Below are 25,832 nucleotides of genomic sequence, written 5' to 3'. Positions count from 1 at the left end.
TCCCCTCAGAGAGTCCCCGCAGTGTCACAGCAATACGCGTCCCTCCCGAACGCCCCTATCCCGACACCCCGCCCATCCCATTCCCTCCGCTCAGCCCGCAGTGTTACACAGACACTCTTCCCCATGCTGACGCCCCCTAGGGCCGCCTCGTGTCTGCTGGAGAAGGACAAGCCCCGCCTTTCTCACTTCCGGCCCGAGGAAGCTCCAGATACCGATTTCCGGCCTCCGCCAGCCTCAGCGTCCCTGTTGCTGCGCTGCCGCGACATTTCCCCCCTCCATTCCACGCCAGGTGCCTGCTAAGGGTTCCCGTTTCCCTTCTGTCCGAGGCAGTGTGGTGGGATCTCCGCTTTCTAGCCTCCAGAGGGGAAATTACTTCTTGTTCCGGGTCTTGTCCTTGTTGGGCTACAGTCTCTGCTGTACTTTCCGCGGCCAGGACCGGTCCACTGTATTTGGGGCCAAGTGGGAACGGAGTGGACCGCTGCTCCAGCCCTGAGGAAAAACGGAAGACGAGCCGGCTTCCCAGGCTCTAGAAATCGTTCCTCTAAACTGGTGCTTCGCAGACCATGGTGTTCATCCCGGGGAAGCTTTAAGACTAAAGGAATAGTTAAGAGTGGGAGTAGACATTGTAAGTGTAATATTTTTACTTTATTGAGCTGTTTTGAATTTAGGCATGTTAGAGAGTGGGCCGTAGTAAGGAATTTGTTTTCTTTTGCCACTTTGTACCGGTTAGGTTAAAAAAAATTCTAGAACGTCCCACAGAATTAAGGAAAACACCTCACTTACATTACAGGTTTGTTATAAGAATACAACTGAGGAACAGCCACATGGGAAGTGGTAAGGCACGGTATGGGCTACAGGGTGGCTTAGTGGTAAAGAATCCACCTGCCGATGTAGGAAACACCGGAGTTGCAGGCTCAATCGCTGGGTCTGGAAGATCCTTTGGAGGAGGAAATGGCAACCCACTCCCGTATGCTCCCCTGGGAAAGTCCATGGACAGAGGAGTCTGGGGCAGGGGTTCAAGGGGGGGCGCTACAGTCCATGGGGTCTCAAGAGAGTTGGACAACACTTAGCGACTAAACAACAAAACCCAATACAGTATTGTAAAGTAAAATAAAGTAAAAATAAAAATTAAAAAATAAATAAATAAACAACAACCTCTTAGAGGCTCTTAGTTCCTCACCAGGAATTGAACCCAGGCAACAGCAGTGAAAGTCTTGAGACCTAACTGGAGGTTTTGCTAGTTGCAGCAGGCTGGCTCAGTAGTTGGAGCATGCGGGAATTTTCATTTAAAAATCTCAGCGCTCCCATCCCAAGTGAAGTCAGAGGTGGCATTTTGCCAAAGAGAGTGTGCCCTGGATTAAAGCAAAGAGCTAGGGTAGACATACCTGAAGTGAAGGAACTCTCCTACACTGTTTAAATTGGGAATTTAAATTGATACAGCTACTATGGAGAACAGTATGGAGTTTCCTTTTAAAACAGCTACCATATCTTGCAGTCCCATTCCTGGGCATATATCCAGAGAAAAACACGATCTGAAAGGATACATACACCCAATGTTAACTGGAGCACTGTTTACAATAACCAGTGCCTGGAAGCAACCTAAATATCAACCAACAGAGGAATGGATAAAGAAGACATGGGTGTGTGTGTGTGTGTGTGTGTGTGTGTGTGTGTGTGTGTGTGTGTGTAATGGAATATTACGCATCCATTAAAAAGAATGAAATAATGCCATTTGCAGCAACATGCATGACCAAGAGATTGTCATACTGAGTGAAGTCACAGAAAGAAGAGTATCCTAATATGATATTCAGTTCAGTCGTTCAGTCGTGTCCAACTCTTTGCGACCCCATGAATCGCAGCACGCCAGGCCTCCCTGTCCATCACCAACTCCCAGAGTTCACTCAGACTCACGTCCATCGAGTCAGTGATGCCATCCAGCCATCTCATCCTCTTGTCCCCTTCCTCTCCTGCCCCCAATCCCTCCCAGCATCAGAGTCTTTTCCAATGAGTCAACTCTTCGCATGAGGTGGCCAAAGTACTGGAGTTTCAGCTTCAGCATCATTCCCTCCAAAGAAATCCCAGGGCTGATCTCCTTCAGAAGGGACTGGTTGGATCTCCTTGCAGTCCAAGGGACTCTCAAGAGTCTTTCCCAACACCACAGTTCAAAAGCATCAATTCTTCAGCGCTCAGCTTTCTTCACAGCCCAACTCTCATATCCATACATGACCACAGGAAAAACCATAGCTTTGACTAGATGGACCTTAGTCGGCAAAGTAAGGTCTCTGCTTTTGAATATGCTATCTAGGTTGGTCATAACTTTTGTTCCCAGGAGTAAGCGTCTTTTAATTTCATGGCTGCAGTCACCATCTGCAGTGATTTTGGAGCCCCCCAAAAATAAAGTCTGACACTGTTTCCACTGTTTCCCCATCTATTTCCCATATGATATTGCTTATATGCAAAACCTGAAAAGAAATGATACAAATGAATTTATTTGCAAAACAGACTCACAGACTTAGAGAACAAACTGATGATTGGTTACAGGGGAGGAGGAGACTATATACATATATATAGCTGAGTCGCTTTGCTGTGCACCTCCAAAAGTGTCAGTAACATTGTATCAGTTATACTCCAATATAAAATGAAAAGTTAAAAAAAATACCTAAAGTGAAAGAGCTTTACTCCTTATCTAAGAACAGATTTCTATCAAAACTCAGTGTCATGTGTGTCTTGAAATTTACAAATGACTTGTGGTCACTAACACCTGTTAGCACATTGATTTGACTTGAAAATTTTTCTAAATGAAGTCTGATTTAGCTAGTTTGACAGAGACTGGCCTTGCTAATTTGCATGATTCTTATTTACAATAAATTGAGCTGCAGCTGCAACTAAGATATATTTAAAGTGGTATTTTAATGCTAAAGATGTGTTGCAATTAACAGTTTCTCAAATTTCTCATCTCTTCCTAAATGCCTCTCAGTGAGAGTGATCAGTATAATTAAAGGTCCCTTGAGAAAGTTAAGGAATCTAATGACAGCATAACAATTTTTTTTGCAAGTCACATGGTTATAAGTTCTTTGCTTTCAACAAAATTAGTGGTGGAGCTAACTGAACTGTCAGCTGATGAAGGAACACTATTGGATTTTTGACATAAAGTCAGAAGGAAACTGTCCAAAGAAAAAAATGCAGAACCTAAAAGCTGAGAATTATGTGTTTTTTGAGGACATTGCTGAAGACTATAACGTGGGAAGGCCTCTCAGAACTCTGAGGGACTGTTTCAAAGAAGTAAGGGATAAGCCAGGATAAGTGAGTTTTTGCTGGGGAAAAAACAAAACATGTAGTCAAACACGAAAAGATTATTGCTAAGCACAAAAACAGGCATCTCAAGTTAATGGTTTCAGTGCTTCTCTATGTGAATCAGTTCAGTTCAATCACTCAGTCATGTCCAACTCTGCGACCCCATGGCCTGCAGCACGCCAGGCTTCCCTGTCCATCTCCAACTCCCGGAGCTTCCTCAAACTCATGTCCGTCGAGTTGGACATCCAATCATCTCATCCTCTGTCATCCCCTTCTCCTCCTGCTTTCGATCTTTCCCAGCATCAGGGTTTTTTCCAATGAGTCAGTTCTTTGCATCAGGTGCCCGAAGTATTGGAGTTTCAGCTTCAGCATCAGTCCTTCCAATGAATATTCAGGACTGATTTCCTTCAGGATGGACTGGTTGGATCTCTTTGTAGTCCAAGGGACTCTCAAGAGTCTTCTCCAACACCACAGTTCAAAAGCATCAATTCTCTATGAATGGGAAGATGTAAGACTCTGGGCTCATTGTAATTATTCCTTTTGCTATATGTCTTACTATCTAGGGCCAGTATGCTCATATTCTCCATCCTAAATTCCTCTCAGGGCACAATGCTGGGGCAGCTGCAGTAGCTGATGATGTGACGACAGGCAACATTCTCTGTTTTTGCTGTTGATGTTTTCTTGTCTTTTTGACCACATGCAGCTTGCAGGTTCTTAGTTCCCTGACCAGGATTTGAACCCAGTGCCACTGTAGTGAAAGCACAAATTCCTAACCACTGGGGCAGCAGGGAATTCTTACAGGTAACATTCTTTGTTTACTGAAATAGCAGGCAGCATTTTTTTTGTTCATAAAACCAAAAAACTGATTAATAATCTTCTAACAAAACTACCAGTGTTATCATATATTTTTGTGAGTAATATTCCTCAGCACTGTATCAACTAAAACAAAGAAGAAATAAAATTGAAAGGGAAACCTTTTATGTAACAGTAGGAAGTAGTCATTCAGATACATGAATTAATTGGTAGAGAAACCCCATCTATCTCACAAAGAGTTGCATTTCCAGTAGAATTTTACCTTTTATGTTTATGTATTATCTAATTTGTAATCATGTCATTTTGAGCAGTTACGTGTTAAAGATGACTATAATAATTAGTTCAGAAGAATTCTTTTTAATACAGTCAAACAATTACACAAAATATTTTAAAATTTTACCTATATACATATTTTTATTGTAAAGATGTGATAAGTAAAATGTTTTTCAAACATAAAACGTATTACATTTGGATACCATTCTATGGGGAAGTAGAACATAAATATAAGTTGTAAAAAAACAGTGTAGAATTATGGAATGCTGATGACCTCATTTATGTAATTTTAAATGGATAATGGTTATTCAGTTATTATGTAGATCCTGTTGGATATATTATGACTAATGATTTAAATTTTATCTTAAATTGTCATTATTTATAATTTACAATTACATCAAAAAAGCAAGAGAGTTCCAAAAACACATCTACTTCTGCTTCATTGACTATGCCAAAACCTTTGACTGTGTGGATCACAGCAAACTGGAAAATCCTTAAAGCGACGGAAATATCAGACCATCTGAGCTGCCTCCTGAGAAATATGTATGTAGGTCAAGAAGCAACAGTTAGAACCGGACAGGGAACAACAGACTAGTTCTAAATCGGGGAAGGAGTACGTCAAGGCTGTATACTGTCACCCTGCTTATTTAACTTTTATGCAGACTACATCGTGAGAAATGCTGGGCTGGATGAAGCACAAGCTGGAATCAAGATTGCCGGGAGAAATATCAATAAACTCAGATATGCAGATGACACCACCCTAATGGCAGAAAGTGTAGAAGAACTAAAGAGCTTCTTGATGAAAGTGAGAGAGGAGGGTGGAAAAAGTTGGCTTAAAGCTCAATATTCAGAAAACTAAGATCATGACATCTGGTCCCATCAGTTCAGTTCAGTTGTTCAGTTGTGTCTGACTCTTTGTGACCCCATGGACTGCAGCATGCCCAGGCCTCCCTGTCCATCACCAACTCCGAGAATTTACCCAAACTCATGTCCATCAAGTCAGTGATGCCATCACTTCATGGCAAATAGATGGGGAAACAATGGAAACAGTGACAGACTTTATTTTGGGGGGGCTCCAAAATCACTGCAGGTGGTGACTGCAGCCATTAAATTAAAAGACACTTGTTCCTTGGAAGAAAAATTATGACCAACCTAGACAGCATATTAAAAAGCAGAGACATTACTTTGCGAACAAAGGTCCGTCTAGTCAAAGCTATGGTTTTTCCAGTAGTCATGTATGGATGTGAGAGTTGGACCCTGAAAAAGACTGAGCGCCAAAGAATTGATGCTTTTGAACTGAGCTGACTGACATTTTTCCAGGATTTACATTTTTTTTTTCTTTGCAACTATTTCAATTTATGATGAAAACTGTTAGACGTCGTTCAGTCACTAGGTCGTGTCTGAATCTTTGCATCCCTGTCAACAGCACCCCCTGGTGTGCTGTCCTTCCCTGTCCTTCACTATCTCCCATCAGTTCAGTTCAGTTCAGTCCAGTCGCTCAGTCGAGTCTGACTCTTTGCGACCCCATGAATCGCAGCACGCCAGGCCTCCCTATCCATTACCAACTCCCGGAGTTCACTCAGACTCACGTCCATCGAGTCCGTGATGCCATCCAGCCATCTCATCCTCTGTCCTCCCCCTCTCCTCCTGCCCCCAATCCCTCCCAGCATCAGAGTCTTTTCCAATGAGTCAACTCTTCGCATGAGGTGGCCAAAGTACTGGAGTTTCAGCTTTAGCATCATTCCTTCCAAAGAAATCCCAGGGCTGATCTCCTTCAGAATGGACTGGTTGGATCTCCTTGCAGTCCAAGGGACTCTCAAGAGTCTTCTCCAACACCACAGTTCAAAAGCATCAATTCTTCAGCGCTCAGCCTTCTTCACAGTCCAACTCTCACATCCATACATGACCACAGGAAAAACCATAGCCTTGACTAGACGGACCTTAGTCGGCAAAGTAAGGTCTCTGCTTTTGAATATGCTATCTAGGTTGGTCCTAATTTTTCTACCAAGGAGTAAGCGTCTTTTAATTTCATGGCTGCAGTCACCATCTGCAGTGATTTTTGGAGCCCCAAAAAATAAAGTCTGACACTGTTTCCACTGTTTCTCCATCTATTTCCCATGAAGTGATGGGACCGGAAGCCATGATCTTCGTTTTCTGAATGTTGAGCTTTAAGCCAACTTTTTCACTCTCCTCTTTCACTTTCATCAAGAGGCTCTTTAGTTCCTCTTCACTTTCTGCCATAAGGTTGGTGTTATCTGCATATCTGAGGTTATTGATATTTCTCCCGGCAATCTTGATTCCAGCTTGTGTTTCTTCCAGTCCAGCGTTTCTCATGATGTACCCTGCGTGTAAGTTAAATAAGCAGGGTGACAATATACAGCCTTGACGTACTCCTTTTCCTATTTGGAACCAGTCTGTTGTTTCATGTCCAATTCTAACTGTTACTTCCTGACCTGCATACCGATTTCTCAAGAGGCAGGTCAGGTGGTCTGTATTCCCATCTCTTTCAGAATTGTCCACAGTTTATTGTGATCCACACAGTCTAAGGCTTTGGCATAGTCAATAAAGCAGAAATAGATGTTTTTCTGGAACTCTCTTGCTTTTTCCATGATCCAGTGGATGTTGGCAATTTGATCTCTGGTTCCTCTGCCTTTTCTAAAACCAGCTTGAACATCAGGGAGTTCACAGTTCACGTATTGCTGAAGCCTGGCTTGGAGAATTTTGAGCATTACTTTACTATATCCCATAGTTTGCTCAAATTCATGACCATTGAGTCAGTGATGCTATCTAACCATCTCATCCTCTGCCGCCCTCTTCTTTTGCCTTCAGTCTTTCCCAGCATCAGGGTCTTTTCTAATGAGTCTGCTCTTCAAGGTTAGGTAGCCAAAGTATTAGAACTTCAGCTTCAGCATCAGTCCTTCCAATGAATATTCAGGGTTGATTTCCTTTAGGATTGACTGAATTTATCTCCTTTCAGTCCAAGGGACTTTCAAGAGTATTCTCCGGCACCACAGTTTGAAAGCATCAATTGTTCAGTTGTCAGCCTTCTTTTAGAAGACAAATTAGATATCAACTTAAAAATGAAAGGAGATAAACATTTTTCTCAGAATACCCTCTTGGACTTTTATTGCTGTGTCCTCTTCAATCTTGTCTCCTCTCTCTGGGTCCATCCAGCCTGCTGCATTTAGTTCAGAGCCTCCCAGAAGCCCCTGCCACCAAGACTGTGTGGCTGAGGGCACAGATGTAGAGTCACTGCTTGCATGCTAGGACTTCACAGCTACACCACATATTAGTAACGTAAACCTGTGAGCATCATTTTCTTATCAGTAAAATGAGAATAATGCTATTTACCCCCCTCATTTTGTGAGGATTAAATGAAGAAAATCATGTAAAGCTCTTAGTCATGTATCTGGCCCTGAGTTAGTGCCCAATAAAGATTAACTACTAGCTCACCATACTTAGGAGAATCACACCTTAGTTGATCTATCACCATTAGTCTGAGTAGACAGAGGATCAGAAAGCTGGTATGAGGTTTCTAAAAGTCAAACTGGAATGCAGTCATTTATTTAACAAATATATGTCTACTAAGTACTAGACAGTGTTCTAGGTGCTGAGGATATTACAGTGAACCAAACAAAGCCCCTTTCTCTCTTGAAACTTAACTTTCTTAGTGCACTGAAGTGGATGACAAGTTAATGGCTAAGAAGCACATATACAGCAGTAAAAGCTGAGGATGTGATAAGTTATATGAAGAAAAAGTAGGGAAAGAGGAATGCAGTGTGTTGGGAAGGGCACTATTTCATATTAGATGGTCAAGGACAACCTCTCGGGTTGTTATGCAAAAGACTGGGTCACCACTCTTTATGGTGGGTATTGAGCCAAAGAACACAACCAATGGGAATCCCCTGGCAGTCCAGTTGAAACTGTTCATGTCAGATTGAGACTTGAACCCTGGCAAAACCCATGGTCTTCCAACTAAGATCACACACCTGATTTTAGGACTTAGTGAAGCTCAAGTTCTTGATGTCTCATCACAGAAAGAATTCCTTGAGAGACGAACTGATAGGCACGAAGTAGATTTATTAATATAGGAAGCTTGCAAGAGATGAAGGGGCAGGCGAGGAAGCTCTGCCCCAAGGATTAAGTGGGCTACAATTTTATAATCAAATGAAAGTTTTGGAGTAGGAAAGACCCACTTGTTTGAGTTGACATCAGGTTTACACCATTAGCTCCTCCTTCATATTGAGAAGACAGAGTCTGACCCTATGAGGTCAAACTAGGGTTGTCATAGTGCTTACTCAAATCAGTAGAAGGGTAGTGACATTTTTCTTTCACCTAATGACCTGGAGGCATATCTTGTGCTCTTACTGGCTTGACAGTTAAGCAAGACTACTTAGTTTCATGACCTTGTTCTGATAGCTTTCTTGAGCGATCACTGACATACAGTGGTCTCCCAAAGTCCTAAAGGAAATCAACCCTGGATATTCATTGGAGGTGGCTTCAATACTTTGAAGGGGACGACAGAGGATGAGCTGGCTGGATGGCATCACTGACTCGATGGACGTGAGTATGAGTGAACTCTGGGAGTTGGTGACGGACAGGGAGGCCTGGAGTGCTGCGATTCATGGGGTCGCAAAGAGTCGGACACGACTGAGCGACAGATGCAAACAGCCAACTCATTGGAAAAGACCCTGATGTTGAAACGGAGCAGGACCATATGGTCCTTGACCCCACACCATGTCCTCTGCCTGCCTTTTGCCTGTGGAAAACTTTAGTCAAAGAATAAGTGTAATCAGAGAAGTGAGAAATGTGGAAACAAAGCAAAACAAAGGAGACTAATAATAATGTAGTCACTAAGCATAGACTTTAAGCATAGTCAAGGGCCTTCAGTTCTTTCTCAAGAGCTATAGATAATGTTCTGAGCCATATCCCGTGAGCTGTCTTATAGGTACCAAAACACCAGGTGGAGAAGCTAACTACATGCTGACCAGACTGTACCCAGGACTGGAGCTGCCACAGTTCTGAGAACTGACCTCAAAGAAATGGAAACAAGTGCACCCTAGAACTGAAGATTTAACTATACCTAAAACAACCAAGATGATGCTGGTCGGACCACTGATGACCAATTGAACATGACTGTTAGAGATGACTGTGCTGTTTCTGCATGTAACCCACTGCCCCCCAAACCACTCTATTCATAAAAACTCTCACTACCTCCTTATTGGCAGGGGAGTTCGGGGGCATTGATGCTTTTGAACTGTGGTGTTGGAGAAGACTCTTGAGAGTCCCTTGGACTGCAAGGAGATCCAACCAGTCCATTCTGAAGGATTTCTTTGGAAGGAATGATGCTAAAGCTGAAACTCCCATACTTTGGCCACCTCATGTGAAGAGTTGATTCATTGGAAAAGACCCTGATGCTGGGAGGGATTAGGGGCAGGAGGAGAAGGGGATGACAGAGGATGAGCTGGCTGGATGGCATCACTGACTCGATGGACATGAGTCTGAGTGAACTCCGGGAGATGGTGATGGACAGGGAGGCCTGGCGTGCTGCGATTCATGAGGTCGCAAAGAGTCGGACATGACTGAGCGACTGAAATGAACTGAACTGAACTGAACTGGGGGGAATTGGCCTTTGCATAGATGTCTGCCACCCTCCCCACCCCCACCCCCAACAGTTGCCGGCATCTGAAATAAAGCAAACTTAACTTTCCACCAACGTGGTCTGCTTATTGGCTTTTGAGCGCTGAGCAGCCAGACCACCACCGCCCTCCCCCCACCCCCATACACCTCCTTTGGGTAATAATGCCGGGAAATATTGAAGGCAAAGGGAGAAGGGGGTTACAGAGGATGAGATGGTTAGATAGCATCACCAGCTCACTGGACATGAATTTGGTCAAACTCTAGGAGAGAGTGAAGGACAAGGAAGGCTGGTGTGCTGCAATCCATGGGGGTCACAAAGAGTTGGACATGACTAAGAAACTGCAACTTTCACAGCTACCTGTATAACTATTCTATTCCATTCCTATTCCCAGGTGGCGATAGTGGTAAAGAATCCATCTGCCAGTGGAGGAGACATCAGAGATGCAGGTTCGATCCCTGGGTGAGAAAGATCCCCTAGCGGAGGGCCTGGCAACCCACTCCAGTATTCTTTTGTTTGTTTGTTTTTACACTCTGGTATTCTTGCCTGGGAAATCTGGTGGACAGAGGAGCCTAGAGGGCTTCAATGTATAAGTTCGAAAAGAGGCAGACACGACTGAAGTGAATTATCACACATACATTCCTATCACAGTGGTTAGGACTCTTTGCTTTCACTGCTGAGGACCCAGGTTCAATCCCTAGTCAGAGAACTAAGATCTTGCAAGCCATGTGGTGCAGCCAAAAACAAAAACGACACAAAGCTTCCCTGGTGGCTCAGAGGTTAAAGCATCTGCCTGGAATGCAGGAGACCTGGGTTCGATCCCTGGGTCGGGAAGATCCCCTGGAGGAGGAAATGGCAACCCACTCCAGTACTCTTGCCTGGAGAATCCCATGGACTCCTCCGTCCATGGGGTCACAAAGAGTCAGACACGAATGAGTGACTTCACTTCACTTCAAGCCAAAGAGTGGGAGAAGGAATGATATATTTCTTGCAGCAAGTAAGGAGGACACCATGATTTTTCCTGCAGCGGTATCTCCCCAAACAGCAAAACTGGGGAAGTTTTGAACTATGGGAACATGCATATTCATGAAGGGGCTCAAGCTAAAGAGAATTTAGCATAGAATTGGGGCAAAGCTTGCCAGAACCCAAGCTTTAGTTGATTGAGGGTCAAAACAGGTCAACATTATCATTCCTTGGGTTCCAACCAGTTTGGGATCTTTGCATGTATTGACAGTTACCATCCTCCACCTGGGTGGAGACCTCGTGTGTTAGTTGCTCAGTTGTGTCCAACTCTTTGCCACCCCATAGACTGTAGCCCGCCAGGCTTCTCTATCCATGAACTTCTCCAGGCAAGAATGCAGGAGTGGGTAGCCATTACCTTCTCCAGGGGATCTTACCAGCTCAGGGATTGAACCCAGCTCTCCCGCATTGCAGGCAGTTTCCTTACCATCTGATCCACAAGAGACGCCACTAAGGTGCAGACCTCAGTTCCTGAAGAACAGCTCAAAGATATATATCAGATTGTTAAGACTGTTTAGCACTCAACTATTGCTTCTTGACTGCTTTTCCTTTGTTCCTGCCTTCTTTTGTTCCCTTGTTGTGGCTGTTCAGTCTCTAAGTCCTGTCCCATTCTTTGCGACCCCATGAACTGTGGCATGTCAGGCTTCCCGGTCCTTCACTATTTCCCAGAGTTTGCCCAAACTCATGTCCATTGAGTCAGTGATGCCATCCAACCATCTAATCCTCTGTCACCCCCTTCTCTTGCCCTCAATCTTTCCCAGCATCAGGGTCTTTTCCACTGAGTTGACTCTTTGCATCACGTGACCAAAGTATTGGGACTTCAGCTTCAGCATCAGTCCTTCTAGTGAATATTCAGGGTTGGTTTGCTTTAGGATTGACTGGTTTCATCTCCTTGCTGTCCAAGGGACTCTCAAATTCAAGGGACTTTCCACAGTTCAAAAGCATCATTAATTGGCATTTCACCTTCTTTATGGTCCAGATCTGACATCCGAACATGACTTAAGTTCATTAATTACCAAGACCTGTTCAAGGGCAACCATTTTGGCCAGGCTTAGATCACAAAATGGCTTAGGCCAAAAACAGATTCTCTTATGTCAAGAAAGCCATCCCTGGTTTTCTCTAAGGGCCCCATATGTTATCTGTTTACAAGATTAGCTGACATTTGAGTACAGACAGACCCAAAGAAAGTAAGAGAAAAACTGTGGGGCTGGGAAAAGTGTGCCATGCACAGTGAACAGCAAGAGCAAAAAGGCCCTGAGGTCTGACAATGTTTAGCGTATTTGAGAAGGAAGAGACTGGGGAAAGAATGGGAAAAGCAAGAAGGAGCGGGGAATGTGCGTCATGCCATCATGCATAGTCTTTCACTTAAGAATTTGACCTTTACGCAGAAGGAAATAATAAGCCATTAAAAGCTTTAATAAAACGAGTAATATGATGTTTTCAGCTACTCTGTAAAGAATAAATTGAAAGGGGACAAAGATGAAAGTAGGGAGTCCAGTTAGGAGCCCAATTCATAGAAGATCCAGGTGAGAAATGTTTGCCCCTGGGACTTGGGTGGTAGGGGTGTAGCTCTAGAGAAGTGAATCATGGAAAGTGAGTAATAACTTGTTCCCCTTTTCAGAAAAATAGTATTGATAGATGGGTTGGAGAGCTCTACGAGGCAGCCCCTGTTCATCCTTTGTAACTTTAGCCCTGACCTGGCACAAGAAAGGGGCTCTGTAAATGTCAATGCATCAGTGAAAAAAAAAATACTTTTTTTTTTTTTTTTGGCCGCTGCAGCTGCAGCCATGAGTATGCTTAGACTTCAGGAGAGGCTTGCCTCCAAGGTCCTCTGCTGTGGCAAAAAGAAGGTCTGGTTGGACCCCAGTGAGACTAATGAAATCGCCAATGCTGACTCCCATCAGCAGATCTGGAAGCTGATCATGGGGAAGCCTGTGACTGTCCATTCCCAGGGTTGATGCCAGAAAAACACCTTGGCTTGCTGGAAGGGCAAGCATATAGGCATAGGTAAGCAAAAGGGTACTGAAAATGAAGTTGCTCAGTCGTGTCTGACTCTTTGCGACCCCATGGACTATAGCCTACCAGGCTTCTCAGTCCATGGGATTTTCCAGGCAAGAGTACTGGAGTAGGTTGTCATTTCCTTCTCCAGGGGATCTTCCTGATCCAGGGATCGAACCCGGGTCTCCCATATTGTAGGCAGATGGTTTACCCTCTGAGCCAGAATGGGAAGAATGCTCAAATGCCCAAGAAGCTAACCTGGATGAGGAGGATGATAATTCTGTGCCAGCTGCTCAGCTGATACCATGAATCCAAGAAGACTGACCACCACATATATCACAGCCTGTACCTGAAGGTGAAGGATAGCATGTTCATAAATAAGCAGATCCCCATGGAACATATCCACAAGCCGAAGTTAGAGAAGACTCACAAGAAACTTCTGGTGAACCAGGCTGAGGCCCACAGGTCTAAGACCAAGGAAGCCTGCAAGCACCATGAAGAGCATCTCCAGACCAAAAAGGAGGAGATCATCAAGACTGTCCAAGAAGGAAGAGACCAAGGAATAAAGTTCTCCCCTTCTTCTCTGTACATAGTGGCCTCAGCAATTGCATAGATCACTCAATCAATAAAAAACAAGCCTTCATCTACCAAAAAAAAAAATATATATAGATGGGTCGGCCTGTGTGGAGGCTGACACGGAAGCCTCAAAACAGGCTGTTGTCTGGGTTTTGCCGAAGCAGAGAGACTGAATTTGGTGAGCAAGGATTCTATTAGAGTGGTGGCCATTGGTTTAAGGCAGTTCATGTACCCCACCTAACCTGAATGGTAAAGTAGCTCTCAAACCTTTTCCCTATTTTGCCTTGATTCTCTGCTTGCCAAGCATCCAAGATCTCTTAATTGATGTATTTTACATAAGTGATTTGATCTCAAGAAAAGAATGACCCTCCCCCACTAGGAATGAGTATTTGGTATCAATCTCTTATGATTGTAGTTGAATCACCTATCTTTTCTGGAACTGAGAGCCAGGAACAAGGTGACCCCCATCAGTTTCTTTTGCATCTAGCTCATTGTATCCTCTGTTTCCTGCACAGACTACCAAATCTATGTTACTCGCCTGTTTAGAAACCTATACTGGGCCATTTCCAAGAGCAATGGTATGAAATTTAAGGCCCTTCATTACCTGACGTTGAAATGGTGCACCTCTGATTGGAACTTGAACCCATGGTCTTTTCATTAGAATCACTTACCTGGTGTCTGGACTCACTGAGGATCAGGTTCTTTGTGTCTCAGAGCAGAGAATTCAGTGAAAGACAACGTGATAGGTAAGAAATGGATTTGTTTAGAGAGAAGCACGCCCCACACACAGTGATTGGGCCATCTCAGGAAGCAAGAGACCCTGAAATATGACATGGTTATTTTTTATGGGCTGGGTAATTTCATAGGCTCATGAGTGGGAGAATTATTCCAGTTATTTGGGGAAAGGGGTGAGGAGTTACAGGAATTGGGCCAATACCCACTTTTTGATCTTTGATGGTCAGTCTCAGAACTCTCATGATGCCTGTGGGTGTTCATTTAGCTTTCTGATGTGTTAAAATGAGTGTATACTGAGGCACCAGGTCTAGCGGAAGTTGACTTGTCCACCATCTTGGACCTACTTGGGTCTAATCAGTTTATGTCACGGAGAAGGCAATGGTACCCCACTCCAATACTCTTGCCTGGAAAATCCCATGGATGGAGAAGCCTGGTAGGCTGCAGTCCACAGGGTCGCTGGGAGTCGGACATGACTGAAGCGACTTAGCAGCAGCAGCAGCAATTTATGTCATGTCCTTGGGACATTCTCTTAAAGTTTGTGCCCTGTTTCAACATCACCCTGCTCTTCTGGGTCCTTCTTTTGATCTAGCCCAGAGCTGTAACCAAGAAAACTGGGACTTTGCAGGAAGGCGCTGAAAATTAGCACAAAAATTGAGACACTGACTTTAAAAGATTGATTGGCACTCCTTCAGCAGCACAATTAAAAACCCTCCCACGTACACTGTCAGATAATGTACGTTATTGATAACCCCCATCTGTTCTGTTCACGAATTAAAGCTGATTTGAGGATGAGGTTAGTGTGTCCTTGCCTGAAGCCAAAATCCTTCATGGTAGCTCTGGAAATAGCCAGTTCTCAGTCATCCTGAAATTCTCTTTGTCCTCCAGGTCAGCCAGCCTCTTTTGTCTATGGCTGTGTGATAACCCCACCAGTAGGAATACTTTCCATGTCATTGTCTGCCTATGTAACCCTTTATAGGATAGCTCAATGTAGCTTTCTCTGCAAAGCCTTTCCTGGCCCCCACCCTGTATTCACTAGCCAATTTTTGCATGGTCTCATCTTTATTCAGCAGTTACATTTTAATTCCTGTGCACTAGACAAAAGTTATGATCAGAATTACCTGAAGAAATCCCTTAGGAAGATGTCACTTGAGAGACTGCTATATTGTCTCCTGTGGAGCAAGGCAGCCAGTTTTTCTCGAGTATGGCAACAAATCACTGTTTATTTGCACATAAAATATTTCATTTAGGTGTCAAAGTGTTTCCATGACTGTAATCACACTTGTTGTGGCAAAAAGCACACACAAAAGCTATGACAAACATAGACAGAGACATCACCTTATCGACAAAGGTCCATATAGGTATGGTTTTTCCAGTAGTCGTGTACAGATGTGAGAGCTGGACCATAAAGAAGTTGAGTGCCCAAGTATTGATACTTTTGAATTATGGTTCTAGAGAAGACTCTTGAGAGTCCCTTGGACATCAACGAGATCAAACTAGTCAATCCTAAAGGAAATCAAGCCTGAATATTCTTTGGAAGGACTGATGCGGAAGTGCCAATACTCTGGTCACCTGATGTGAAGAGCCAATTTAATGGAAAAATCCTAATGCTGGGAAAGATTGACGGCAGAAGAAGGAGGTGACAGAGGATGAGATGGTTGGATGGCATCACTGATTCAATGGACATGAATTTGAACAAACTCCAGGAGATAGTTCAGGACAGGAAGCCTGGCATGCTGGGATCCAGGGGGTCTCAAAGACTAGCATACATGGGGTCTCCAAGAGTTGGACACATCTAAGTGACTGAACAAAAGACACAGTTTGTGGAATCTGAGACTCACTGAGAGGACCACCTACCACCATCTCTCCAGGAAGCTATCTATCTATCTAATCAGGGGGACACACTCATTGAGTGGAACAGCAGATAGGTGCCTCCTTCCCTTCTTCCCTCCCTGCTAAGCCAGGATTCACATGTGGAAAATTCACATAAGTCGAGATGATATGACCCTTGTTCAGTATTATCTTTTTTTTTTTTTTTTGACCACACGGCTTGCAGGATCTTAGTTCTTCAACCAGGGATCTGATGCCGAAACCTCAGCCTCTCTGTATACTGCTGCCTAATTGAATCTGGGAAACAGAGTTTTGGGTGAAGCAGAAAAGGATAGCTTTATTGCCTGGTCAGATGAAGAGGGACACAGTGGGCTAATGCCCTCAAAATCATGTGTCCCACTGGGGAAGATAGCAAGAAGTTTTATAGTATTGTTCAAAGATGGCATGATCAATTCCTGGACATTCTTCTGATGGGTTGGTGGTGAGTAAGTTGGAGTCAGCATCAACAACCTTCAGGTCCAACTGGTGTGGGGTCTCCATGCTGTGGGCAGCACACCATTATTAATCAATAACTTGTCCCACCAGGAGGGGTTTCAGTATCTGCAAAACAGCTCAAAGATCTTCTTACAGGACCTTGCCCCAAGGCTGCTCTTGACTGTTTCTCCCTAGTCTTCTATCTCCTCCATCCTTAATTATGGCCTTCCCTGGTGGCCCGGCTGATAAAGAACCTGCCTGCCAATGCAGGAGACATGGGTTCCATCTCTGGGTCAGGAAGATACCCTGCAGTAGGAAACGCCAATCCACTCTGGTATTATTGCCATGGAAATCCCATGGGCAGAGGAGCCTGGCAGGCCACCGTTCATGGGGTTGCAATGAGTCGTCGGACAAGACCAAGCACTCATGAATGCATGCACCGCCCTTCCCTAATTAACAACGTTGAATCTACCCACTGGAGCTCAGGGAAGGCCACGGAGGCTGAACGAAGGCCATCTCCTATAATCAAAGAAATGGGGCACGCAGAAAGACCTTGTGCCTAGGAGCCCCACAAGGCCCTGCACAGTATCAGATTGAATCCATGCCCTTGGCAGTGAAAGTGTAGGCTCCTAACCACTGGGCCTCCAGGGAATTCCCTGTATTGTTTTTGTAATTCCTTATTCTGAAATTACCCAACCAGCTACCAAAACTGAGTGCCCCAGAAGCATTCAGGACAGATTCCCAAGAATTACCATAATGCTCTTACTCAGCACAGAGTAAGAATTAGCAAAAGTTGGATAAATTCAAACAATCTCCTTTATGTCCAGCCCCATCCTTGCCCACCTCTGAACAATTAATGCAAGGAGATTCCAGGCCACATATTTTAGACCAAAAGCAAGCAAAAAGGTCAGCCTCCCTCTCTACAGGACAGTCCACAGCATCGCCCGTAACAGTACTCCCCTGTTTTTATTGTATCTAATCTAACCTCTTCAGCATGGAACTCAAGGTCACATCCCTGACCATTCTCCCTTCTGTTCCCTCCGCCATGGTTCCTTTTCTATATGGCTGCTTATGGTCTCCAGCCTGCCAAGCAGGCCCCACAAACTCAGACATTTTTAACCACCATGATCCCCCATGTGATCCCACCACACACACACAAGTGGAAACGGCCCTGCTGAATAGAGAACCAGTCCTGGCCAGGTCATTTCAATATAGTTCTCTGTCTTTACTGATACACCACCACACACATGAGGAAAACAGCGTTTTTCTAGAAAAGGTTGGAGTCCATCACATTTCAGATGTGGATGTAAACCCTGACGTGAGCAAGGGACTCTGGCAGTCGGAGCAGCTGCAGTAGTGCTCAGAGGAGTAATCCCTCTTTGTGGTAGGTTTTTGGGAAATGATCATCCCTTCCAAGTCCTTCACTTTGTTTTCCACTGTCTGAAGCTTTTTCAGAATCTTCTCTTGCAGACCCAAAGACAGGAAAATATTATTGTCTTGAAGTGTGAGATCACTCCCTTCTGGGTTGACCAGCAAAGCCTGAAAAAAATCTGAGCCTTTCTTGTAAAATTTGTAGAGTGTGATTGCAAACAACAGTATTTTCTAAAATAAAACAACAGAAGTTAAACGTTACTTGTGTATTCACATGAAATGGCACAGTCTACTGTAGATGCAAAAACAAAACTCTAATAGTAATAATGACCCCTCATTCCTAACAAAACATCCTCACACCTATTTTGTCTTTTGATCTTTACTTACCACAAAGTGGAGAGGTAGGCAGGTCAGGGATTATTATTTGCATCTAATTAATAAAGATTATAATAGTAGATAATGTGTGCTGAAAGTTTGCTTCATGCAAGGCTCAGTGCTAGAAGTTTCCTTGCCTGTGCAGGACCTATTTATGTAGGGAAAAAAAAGAACCAGATAATCATTTAGATACCTTCCAGTTGGGACCCTGTCATTGCCCAAGGTCATATACTTGGAAATGGTAGAGCCACAGCTGGAATCTAGGAATTCTGATTCCCATGTATATTCTCTTAGGACACGGCAGTCTGAAACACTGGATTTCTTGGTAATGGAAATTTTTTTTAAAGATGCTAGGTCAGAGTCTAACTAGGAAAAGAAAAAAAAATCACCTTTTCCCCTTTTAATAACTAGCCTTGCTTATTGAGCACTGTTACGAGCTGTTTCATACATACAATCAGTTCAGTTCAGTCTCTCAGTCGTGTCCGATTCTTTGCGACCCCATGAATCGCAGCATGCCAGGCCTCCCTGTACATTCTCACAAAAAACCCCAAGGGGGCACTGTTATCAAACCCATTTCACAGATAAGGAAACGGGTTTAGAGCCTAAGGGATTGCTCTCAGCTCACTCAGGAAGTGGTGAAAGCAAGAAACCCCTGTAGTCTGACTCCAGAGTTTATTAACCACTCTGTTGTACACCTCCTTTCCTTGGATGAAGTGCCTGGGGGGCTGCAAATTCATCTGATTGAACTAAGCAAAAACCAAACAAGAGCAGAACTGAGTAGCACGATAAGAGTTTGGTGTTTTGCCTTCTCTTCTTCTACTAGCTAGCTGAAATGCAGAATATGAATATGTAGACACACAAATCCCTGTTAGGGATTTCGATCAGTTGGACTATATTAAATGAGATTTTGGAGAATGTAATTTGGAATGCTAAAAACTGAGTTCGAATCTCAGCTTGGCCAGCATTTACAATCTATGCCACCTTGGGTAGGTGATAAGCAAATTCCCTCACCTACAAAATGGAGTCAATAATCCCTGCCCTGCCTACCATGCAGCGCAAGTTTTCAAAGGTTGGGAGAAATGCAGGTGAGTGATTTAAGAGGAGTGACACAAAATTAAGTGAATGCTACAAAATAATCCAATAATAACTTCTTTCAGCATTCACCAAGTAAACCAGTCACTCCTTAACAAAGTCCTCTTTAAACCCCATCTTCTTAAATTTAGGCTGAACGTCAATGCACCTGTTTCCTTGTTTGTCACATGGAAAGAAACTCTATCCATTTCATGGAATTGTTGAAATTCTCAAAAGATTTTAATTATATTATAAATATAGCTGTTATTATTGGTAATTAAACAGAAGTATATAAAATCCTAAATGTTTCTTGTAATTCCAGCCAGTTATACTCCTAATCCCCAAAAGAGCACCTGTACTTTCATTGCAATGACTTAACAGACATATACATGCTTCCTCATCAGTTACAGAGCAAAGGCGCAGTAAGAACAGAGAGGCAAAACCCAAGATGCCAGTTATACTTGTGGTGCTATTCTATAGGAAGTACTCTACATGGTGTCAGGCACGTGGTTAGACACTCAGAGATGAACACCAATACATGATCAAAGAAATCTGGAGATAAGGCTGCCTTCTCATGTTATAAGCTTCTTTAATCTGTTTTATTATAAGCAAGCCAAAGATCATTGTGAGAAAGCATTTTTATGTCAAAAAGCTAACTGAAGGAAAAATGTTAAGAATAACCTAATTTCAACCAACTACAGAGACAAAAGGTGCACTCTCGCTCATCTGCATGGTCTTAAAACTGGGTGGCAGCAATATGGGAGAGAACCGACCAAATTTCACAATGCGTAACTACTTAAATTTCTCCATAACAAAAGAGTATAACCTGAATTGACTGAACACTTCGTTTCCATAAGGCATACATTCCCACTCCCAACAAAATCAAAAAGGAAATTCCCAGGATAACTTGCACAGCCGGAGCAAGGTTATCTAGTGGCCCCCAGTTTGTTTCCTGAGGCACACTAGTCTCTCCCAGAAGAGTTGCTTGTAGATAATTCCATATCGAGCTCAGAGAGAGATAATCTATGATGGCGTCCCAGATAGAAGATGAAGATGACATTTTAATATACCAGCAGCTCCAGGAACTACATGTGCAGAGGCTTCAGGAACCTGGATATGAGTTAGGAAGAGTGGTCTGGGGGTCCAGGTGTTCTGGAGCCACTGTGAGCTGTTCTTTGTGATGTCACTGTTCTGGAGGTCAGCTTGCTTCCCACCCACCCACTGAACCTTCTCACTCAAAACCAACCAGGCAATGGCTTGAGTTTTCAGTTCAATCATATCACTTTATCTGATCTTTGACCAGTCCTAGCACTGACACGGCACTGTTCAATAGAACTTTCAGCAATGATGTATCGCTCTTTCCAACGTGGAAGCCACTGGTCACTTGAAATGTGGAGAGTGTGGCCGAGGGAGTAAATTTTACATTTTATTTATTTTTAATTAAATTTAAGTAGACACATGTGGTTACCCTCTTCGTGTATAGTGCATTTCCAACAATCCACGGGATGGAGAGCAGTTATTTTCACATTTCAAATAAGAAAAGTGAGGTTAAGTGGAGATTTGAGGAGACAGGATTTGAAGAGGGACTTTCTAAAGAGCTGGGCTTCCCTGGTGGCTCAGTGGAAAAGAATCTGCCTGCCAGTACAGGAGACACGGGTTTGATCTCTGGGCTGGAAAGATCCCCTGGAGCAGGAAATGGCAACCCACTCCAGTATTCTTGCCTGGGAAGATCCCATGGACAGAGGAGCCTGACAGGTTACAGACTACAGGGTCGCTCAGAGTCCAACACGACTACACACACACACACACACATCCAAGCTAACAGTGTACCTGGTAAATGTGCAGGGAGGTTATTACTGGATCATTTTGTAGCATTTCCTTTTTTGGATGTCACTATTGCTTAGAAATTGTATCTTTGGGAAAGCTTTTGACATATTTGAGCCTCACTGTGCTCACCTATTTACATCTCCTTCCTAAGATTTATATAGGAACAAATGGTATAATTGCCTAAGCACTTTGTAAAGAGTAGCATGCTGTCCCGTAACCTATATGCCATGTTATCAAATCCATTATTTACTGACTAGTACCTATGTACTTGACAAGGAGGTATGAAAAGATAAAATACAAGGTCTGTTCCCCAAAGTCTTACACGAAAAAAGGTAGTTCACACACAAGTGAATCACATAAATTGCGAGATCAGTTATGAAGACAGCAAGAATCCAACAAAGGGCTTGTACCAAGAGGAGAGGAGGGGCATGGTAAGGAGAGAAAGGGGGAATTATGAAAACTTTTAGAAAAATATTGTCTGATGCTCTTCTGGTTTGTTCATCTGGTTGACTGAAAGAAAACATGGATAGGGATGGCTGGAAAATATAACTATTTTGTTCTTTTTAAAAAGTTGTTGAGTTTTGACTGTGCTAGGTCTTCGTTGCTTCTTCGGCTTTCCTCTAGTTCTGGTGAGCGGGGACTACTCTGTTGGGGGTGTGGGCTTCTCACTTGGTGGCTTCTCTTGCTGCGGAGCACAGGCTCTAGGTGTGTGGGCTTGCTAGCTGCGGCCCTATGCTCAGCAGTTGGGGTGCATGGGCTTAGTTGCCCCGTGGCATGTGGGATCTTCCTGGACCAGGGATCAAACCTGTGTCCCTTGCATTGGCAGGCAGATTCTTAACCACTAGACCATCAGGGAAGTCCTAACTGTCTTGTTCTTGCAGGAAGGGGAGGTACGGCAAGTTGCTCAGGTGTCAATGTGTGCCGTGTGCTTAGTTGCTCAGTCGTATCCGGCTCTTGCAACCCCACAGACTGTAGCCTGCCAGGCTTTTCTGTCCATGGGATTCTCCAGGCAAGAATACTGGAGTGGGTTGCCATTTCCTGCTCCAGGGCATCTTCCCGACCCAGGAGTCGAACCTGGGTCTCCTGCAGTGCCGGCAGACTCTTCACCAACTGAGCTACCAGGGTGTCAGGGATACATCTAGAACATGGAGTCCAGAATGCTGTCGGATATATAGTATTAAAACCATGTCAGGTCAAAATGACATACTGATTTAGGCATGACTGTTAATGATGTTAAACCTATAGTCTGCTTGTGACTGATCACAATGAGAATCTTTTCTAAAAAGGAACAAAAATTACTCAGGTAATTGTTTTACCATAACAAGTTAAACATAGGCCAGAAACCATTAAAGAATGGTAACCAGAAATTTTTTGGAGAAAAATATGGTTGTGACAACAGAATCATTACCTAAGACATCCTACACTAGATCCCCATTACATGGCACCTCGTATTTTACTTTCAAAACACTTGACATGATTAAGGTTATTTGTGCAGTTTGGGGTTTGATGTGTCTTCCGTGACTACTGTGAACTGAAGGAAGACAGGGACACATTCATTTTATTCACTACTGCATGTTCATTGTGGGCTTCCCGGGTGGCTCAGAAGGTCAAGCGTCTGCCTGCAATGCAGGAGACCTGGGTTTGATCTCTGGGTCAGGAAGATCCCCTGGAGCAGGAAATGGCAACCCACTCCAGTACTCTTACCTGGAGAATCCCATGGACTGAGGATCCTGGTAGGCTACAGTCCGTGGGGTCGCAAAGAGTTGGGCACGTTCATTGGACATGTTCATTGTATTCACTGCTTGGTACATAGCAGGCATTCGAGTATTTTAAACTAAATACAAAGTCCCCTAGAAGAATTCCAAATATCTTTATAGCCTGAACTGTTTAATCATCAAGTGCCTATTCCATTGGTGTGCTTGTTTCTATAGAAGTTTTACAGAGTAGCTGTTAAAAGAGGAGTCTAATGGATCTGGCTTCAAATTTTGGCTGTACTATTAACAAACTTTGTTACTTTGGGCAGGTTACTTGAGGCTCAGTATCTTCATTGGTAAAGCAAGAGTAATTCCCCTTATAGGACTACTGTAATGAGAATTCGGTAATTTGTGTAGAAGGTAAGGCAACTATTATTTATAGTGATGTTTATGATCAAATGCTAGGTATTGCAGACTTCAATAGTATCAGTTCAGTTCAGTCACTCAGTTGTGTCTGACTCTTTGCGACCCCATTAATCGCAGCATGCCAGGCCTCCCTGTCCATCACCAACTCCCAGAGTTCACCCAAACTCGTGTGCATCAAGTCGGTGATGCCATCCAGCCATCTCATCCTCCGTCGTCCCCTTCTCCTCCTGCCCCCAATCCCTCCCAGCATCAGAGTCTTTTCCAATGAGTCAACTCTTTGCATGAGGTAGCCAAAGTATTGGAGTTTCAGCCTCAGCATTAGTCCTTCCAATAAACATCCAGGACTGGTCTCCTTTAGGATGGACTGGTTGGATCTCCTTGCAGTCCAAGGGACTCCCAAGAGTCTTCTCCAACACCGTAGTTCAAAAGCATCAATTCTTCAGCACTCAGCCTTCCTCACAGTCCAACTCTCACATCCATACATGACCACTGGAAAAACCATATAGAGCTCCTCAAAGAGAATCTAGTCTGAAAAACCCATTTATTGTTTGACTCCTCTTGGACTTCTGAACGCTGAGGAAGAATTGATCACAATGGAAGATATATCTCAGCCCTGCTTTAGTATCATCCATCCATCCATCCATCCTTCAGACATTTCCACAGTAGTGCCCTATTGACTCTGACTTAAAACACGCGGCAACTTGTGATTTATTTGGTACACTTTCAAACCTTCACTAGGCTCTTCATTTTCTGTCAAACAATACCCAAAATCTAGAACATGGTTATAGACACTGAAATACTGGCTGCTGACCTATCTCATCTTCTAACCCTTTCCCTTTCCCTTACCTCTGGTTCTACTAGACGTCGCTAACACACCCAGCTGTTACACCACAAAGATTTGGCACAGAATTGGATCATCCCAACTTCTCGTTTTTCCAGGTTTAAACATTGCTTTCTTTACGGAAACCTTTTCTGTTCTTTTTGGTTCCCCCAGTCTGGGCATCTTTCGTAGCACTTTTAATTATTTGTAGTTTGTTTAATGTTTGTTGAACAGGTTACCTTCCTCGAAGAGGTTCAGGCCCCCAAATGCAGGCTGTTACAGAGTATATTTCTGCAAGTGTAGACCAAGCAGGCCTGTTAGCACAGTGGACCACTCTTTGCAGGCTGTTTTACATACTAGGAGGCCATGTCCCAAGTCAGGAGTATAAAGCCACACGGTCTCACAGGCTACGATGGGTATAAAGAGAGGATAGAGCAACTTCTCTTTTAGAAGTTTCTTTCAGAAACATTGAGAGGCTCCCCTGGCGGTCCAGCGGTTAGGCCTCTGTGCTTCCACTGCTGAGTGGGAGCACTGCTGTGCTTCAATCCCTAGTTGGGGAAACTGCAAGTAGCCTGTGGTGTGGCAATAAAAAAAAAAAGAAAATCCTTTTCAAAGGTCACATGTTATTCACAGAAACAGTAATTTCTGTTTTCCATCTCTTTCTCAAATGAGGAACTGTCAGCACTGGACGCATAACTGGAGTTGAACCTGCATGACTCGGAGTTGGATGTGCATGACCTGGTTTTTACCTATGCTTCCAACTTTACTTCCCACTACTCACTTTCACAGGAAGTACGGCTTAATTACAAAACTGGAATTTCTGGTACTTTAAATGCCACCTGCGACTTTCCATCTTTCATCCTTCACGTTAAGTTCCCCTTCCTGTTATTTTCCCAGTCAGATGAGACGGGAAAGAAACTTAGCTCCACTTCTTCCTTTTATCAGCTAGACACTGCATCCCTATCTTTTTAAGCTGTCAAATAAGAATACTAACAGTACTGACTTCATGGAGTTATGAAAATTCAACAATTTTATGTGAAGTACTAAAAAAAAGTATAATTATCCTGCAATCTCACAGCACTTTCCACTTTGTATTCTAGGCCTCTGTCTCTAGAACTTTTCTGTGCCTATGAATCATCTGGAGATGTTACTGAAATGCAGATTTTGGTCAAGAAGGTCTGGACTTGACATTCTACATTTTGAACAAGTTCCTAGATGACATCCATGCTGCCGGCCCACAGTTATTCTTTGATTCTTTGCAACCCCATGGACCGCAGCTCACCAGGCTCCTCTATCCATAGGCTTCTCCAGGCAAGAATACTGGAATGGGTTGCCATGTCCTTCTCCAGATCTTCCTGACCCAAGGATTGAACCAGTGTCACTGAAGTCTCTTGCACTGGCAGATGTTTTTTTTTTTTAACCACTAGCACCACCTGGAAAGCCTACCCCAGCCCTCACATTGAAGCTCCATGATGGCAGACTCCTTAACAAATTCGTTGTTTTTATCTCCCCCAAATACCTGTAATTATCTTTAAGTATGTGTGTACTTGTTTGGTTAATGACTCTGTCCTTCAATGACTGTCCTTGCCAGTGCAGCTCA

General features: G+C 43.7%; 1 protein-coding gene and 1 pseudogene across 1 annotated transcript; one reads left to right on the top strand and one right to left on the bottom strand.

Annotated features, from left to right (window-relative positions):
• The first annotated feature begins 12,825 nt into the window (after positions 1-12,825).
• On the top strand, positions 12,826-13,873 carry LOC101121982 (large ribosomal subunit protein eL19-like; annotated as a pseudogene).
• Positions 13,874-16,362: 2,489 nt separating this feature from the next.
• Positions 16,363-22,294, bottom strand: TMCO2 (transmembrane and coiled-coil domains 2). Its single transcript, XM_004001839.6, has 2 exons — positions 20,292-22,294; positions 16,363-18,250 (listed from the first exon to the last, which is right to left on the bottom strand). Exons 1-2 carry the CDS (start codon positions 20,523-20,525, stop codon positions 17,936-17,938), a joined length of 549 nt encoding a protein of 182 aa, XP_004001888.1. The 5' UTR covers positions 20,526-22,294; the 3' UTR covers positions 16,363-17,935.
• Positions 22,295-25,832: the final 3,538 nt, after the last annotated feature.

The sequence above is a fragment of the Ovis aries genome, chromosome 1 (assembly GCF_016772045.2).
Source record: "Ovis aries strain OAR_USU_Benz2616 breed Rambouillet chromosome 1, ARS-UI_Ramb_v3.0, whole genome shotgun sequence".
In the NCBI taxonomy this organism is placed as follows: domain Eukaryota; kingdom Metazoa; phylum Chordata; class Mammalia; order Artiodactyla; family Bovidae; genus Ovis; species Ovis aries.
Note: the sequence above shows the minus strand (reverse complement) of the source record. Positions and strands in the feature narration are given on the sequence as shown.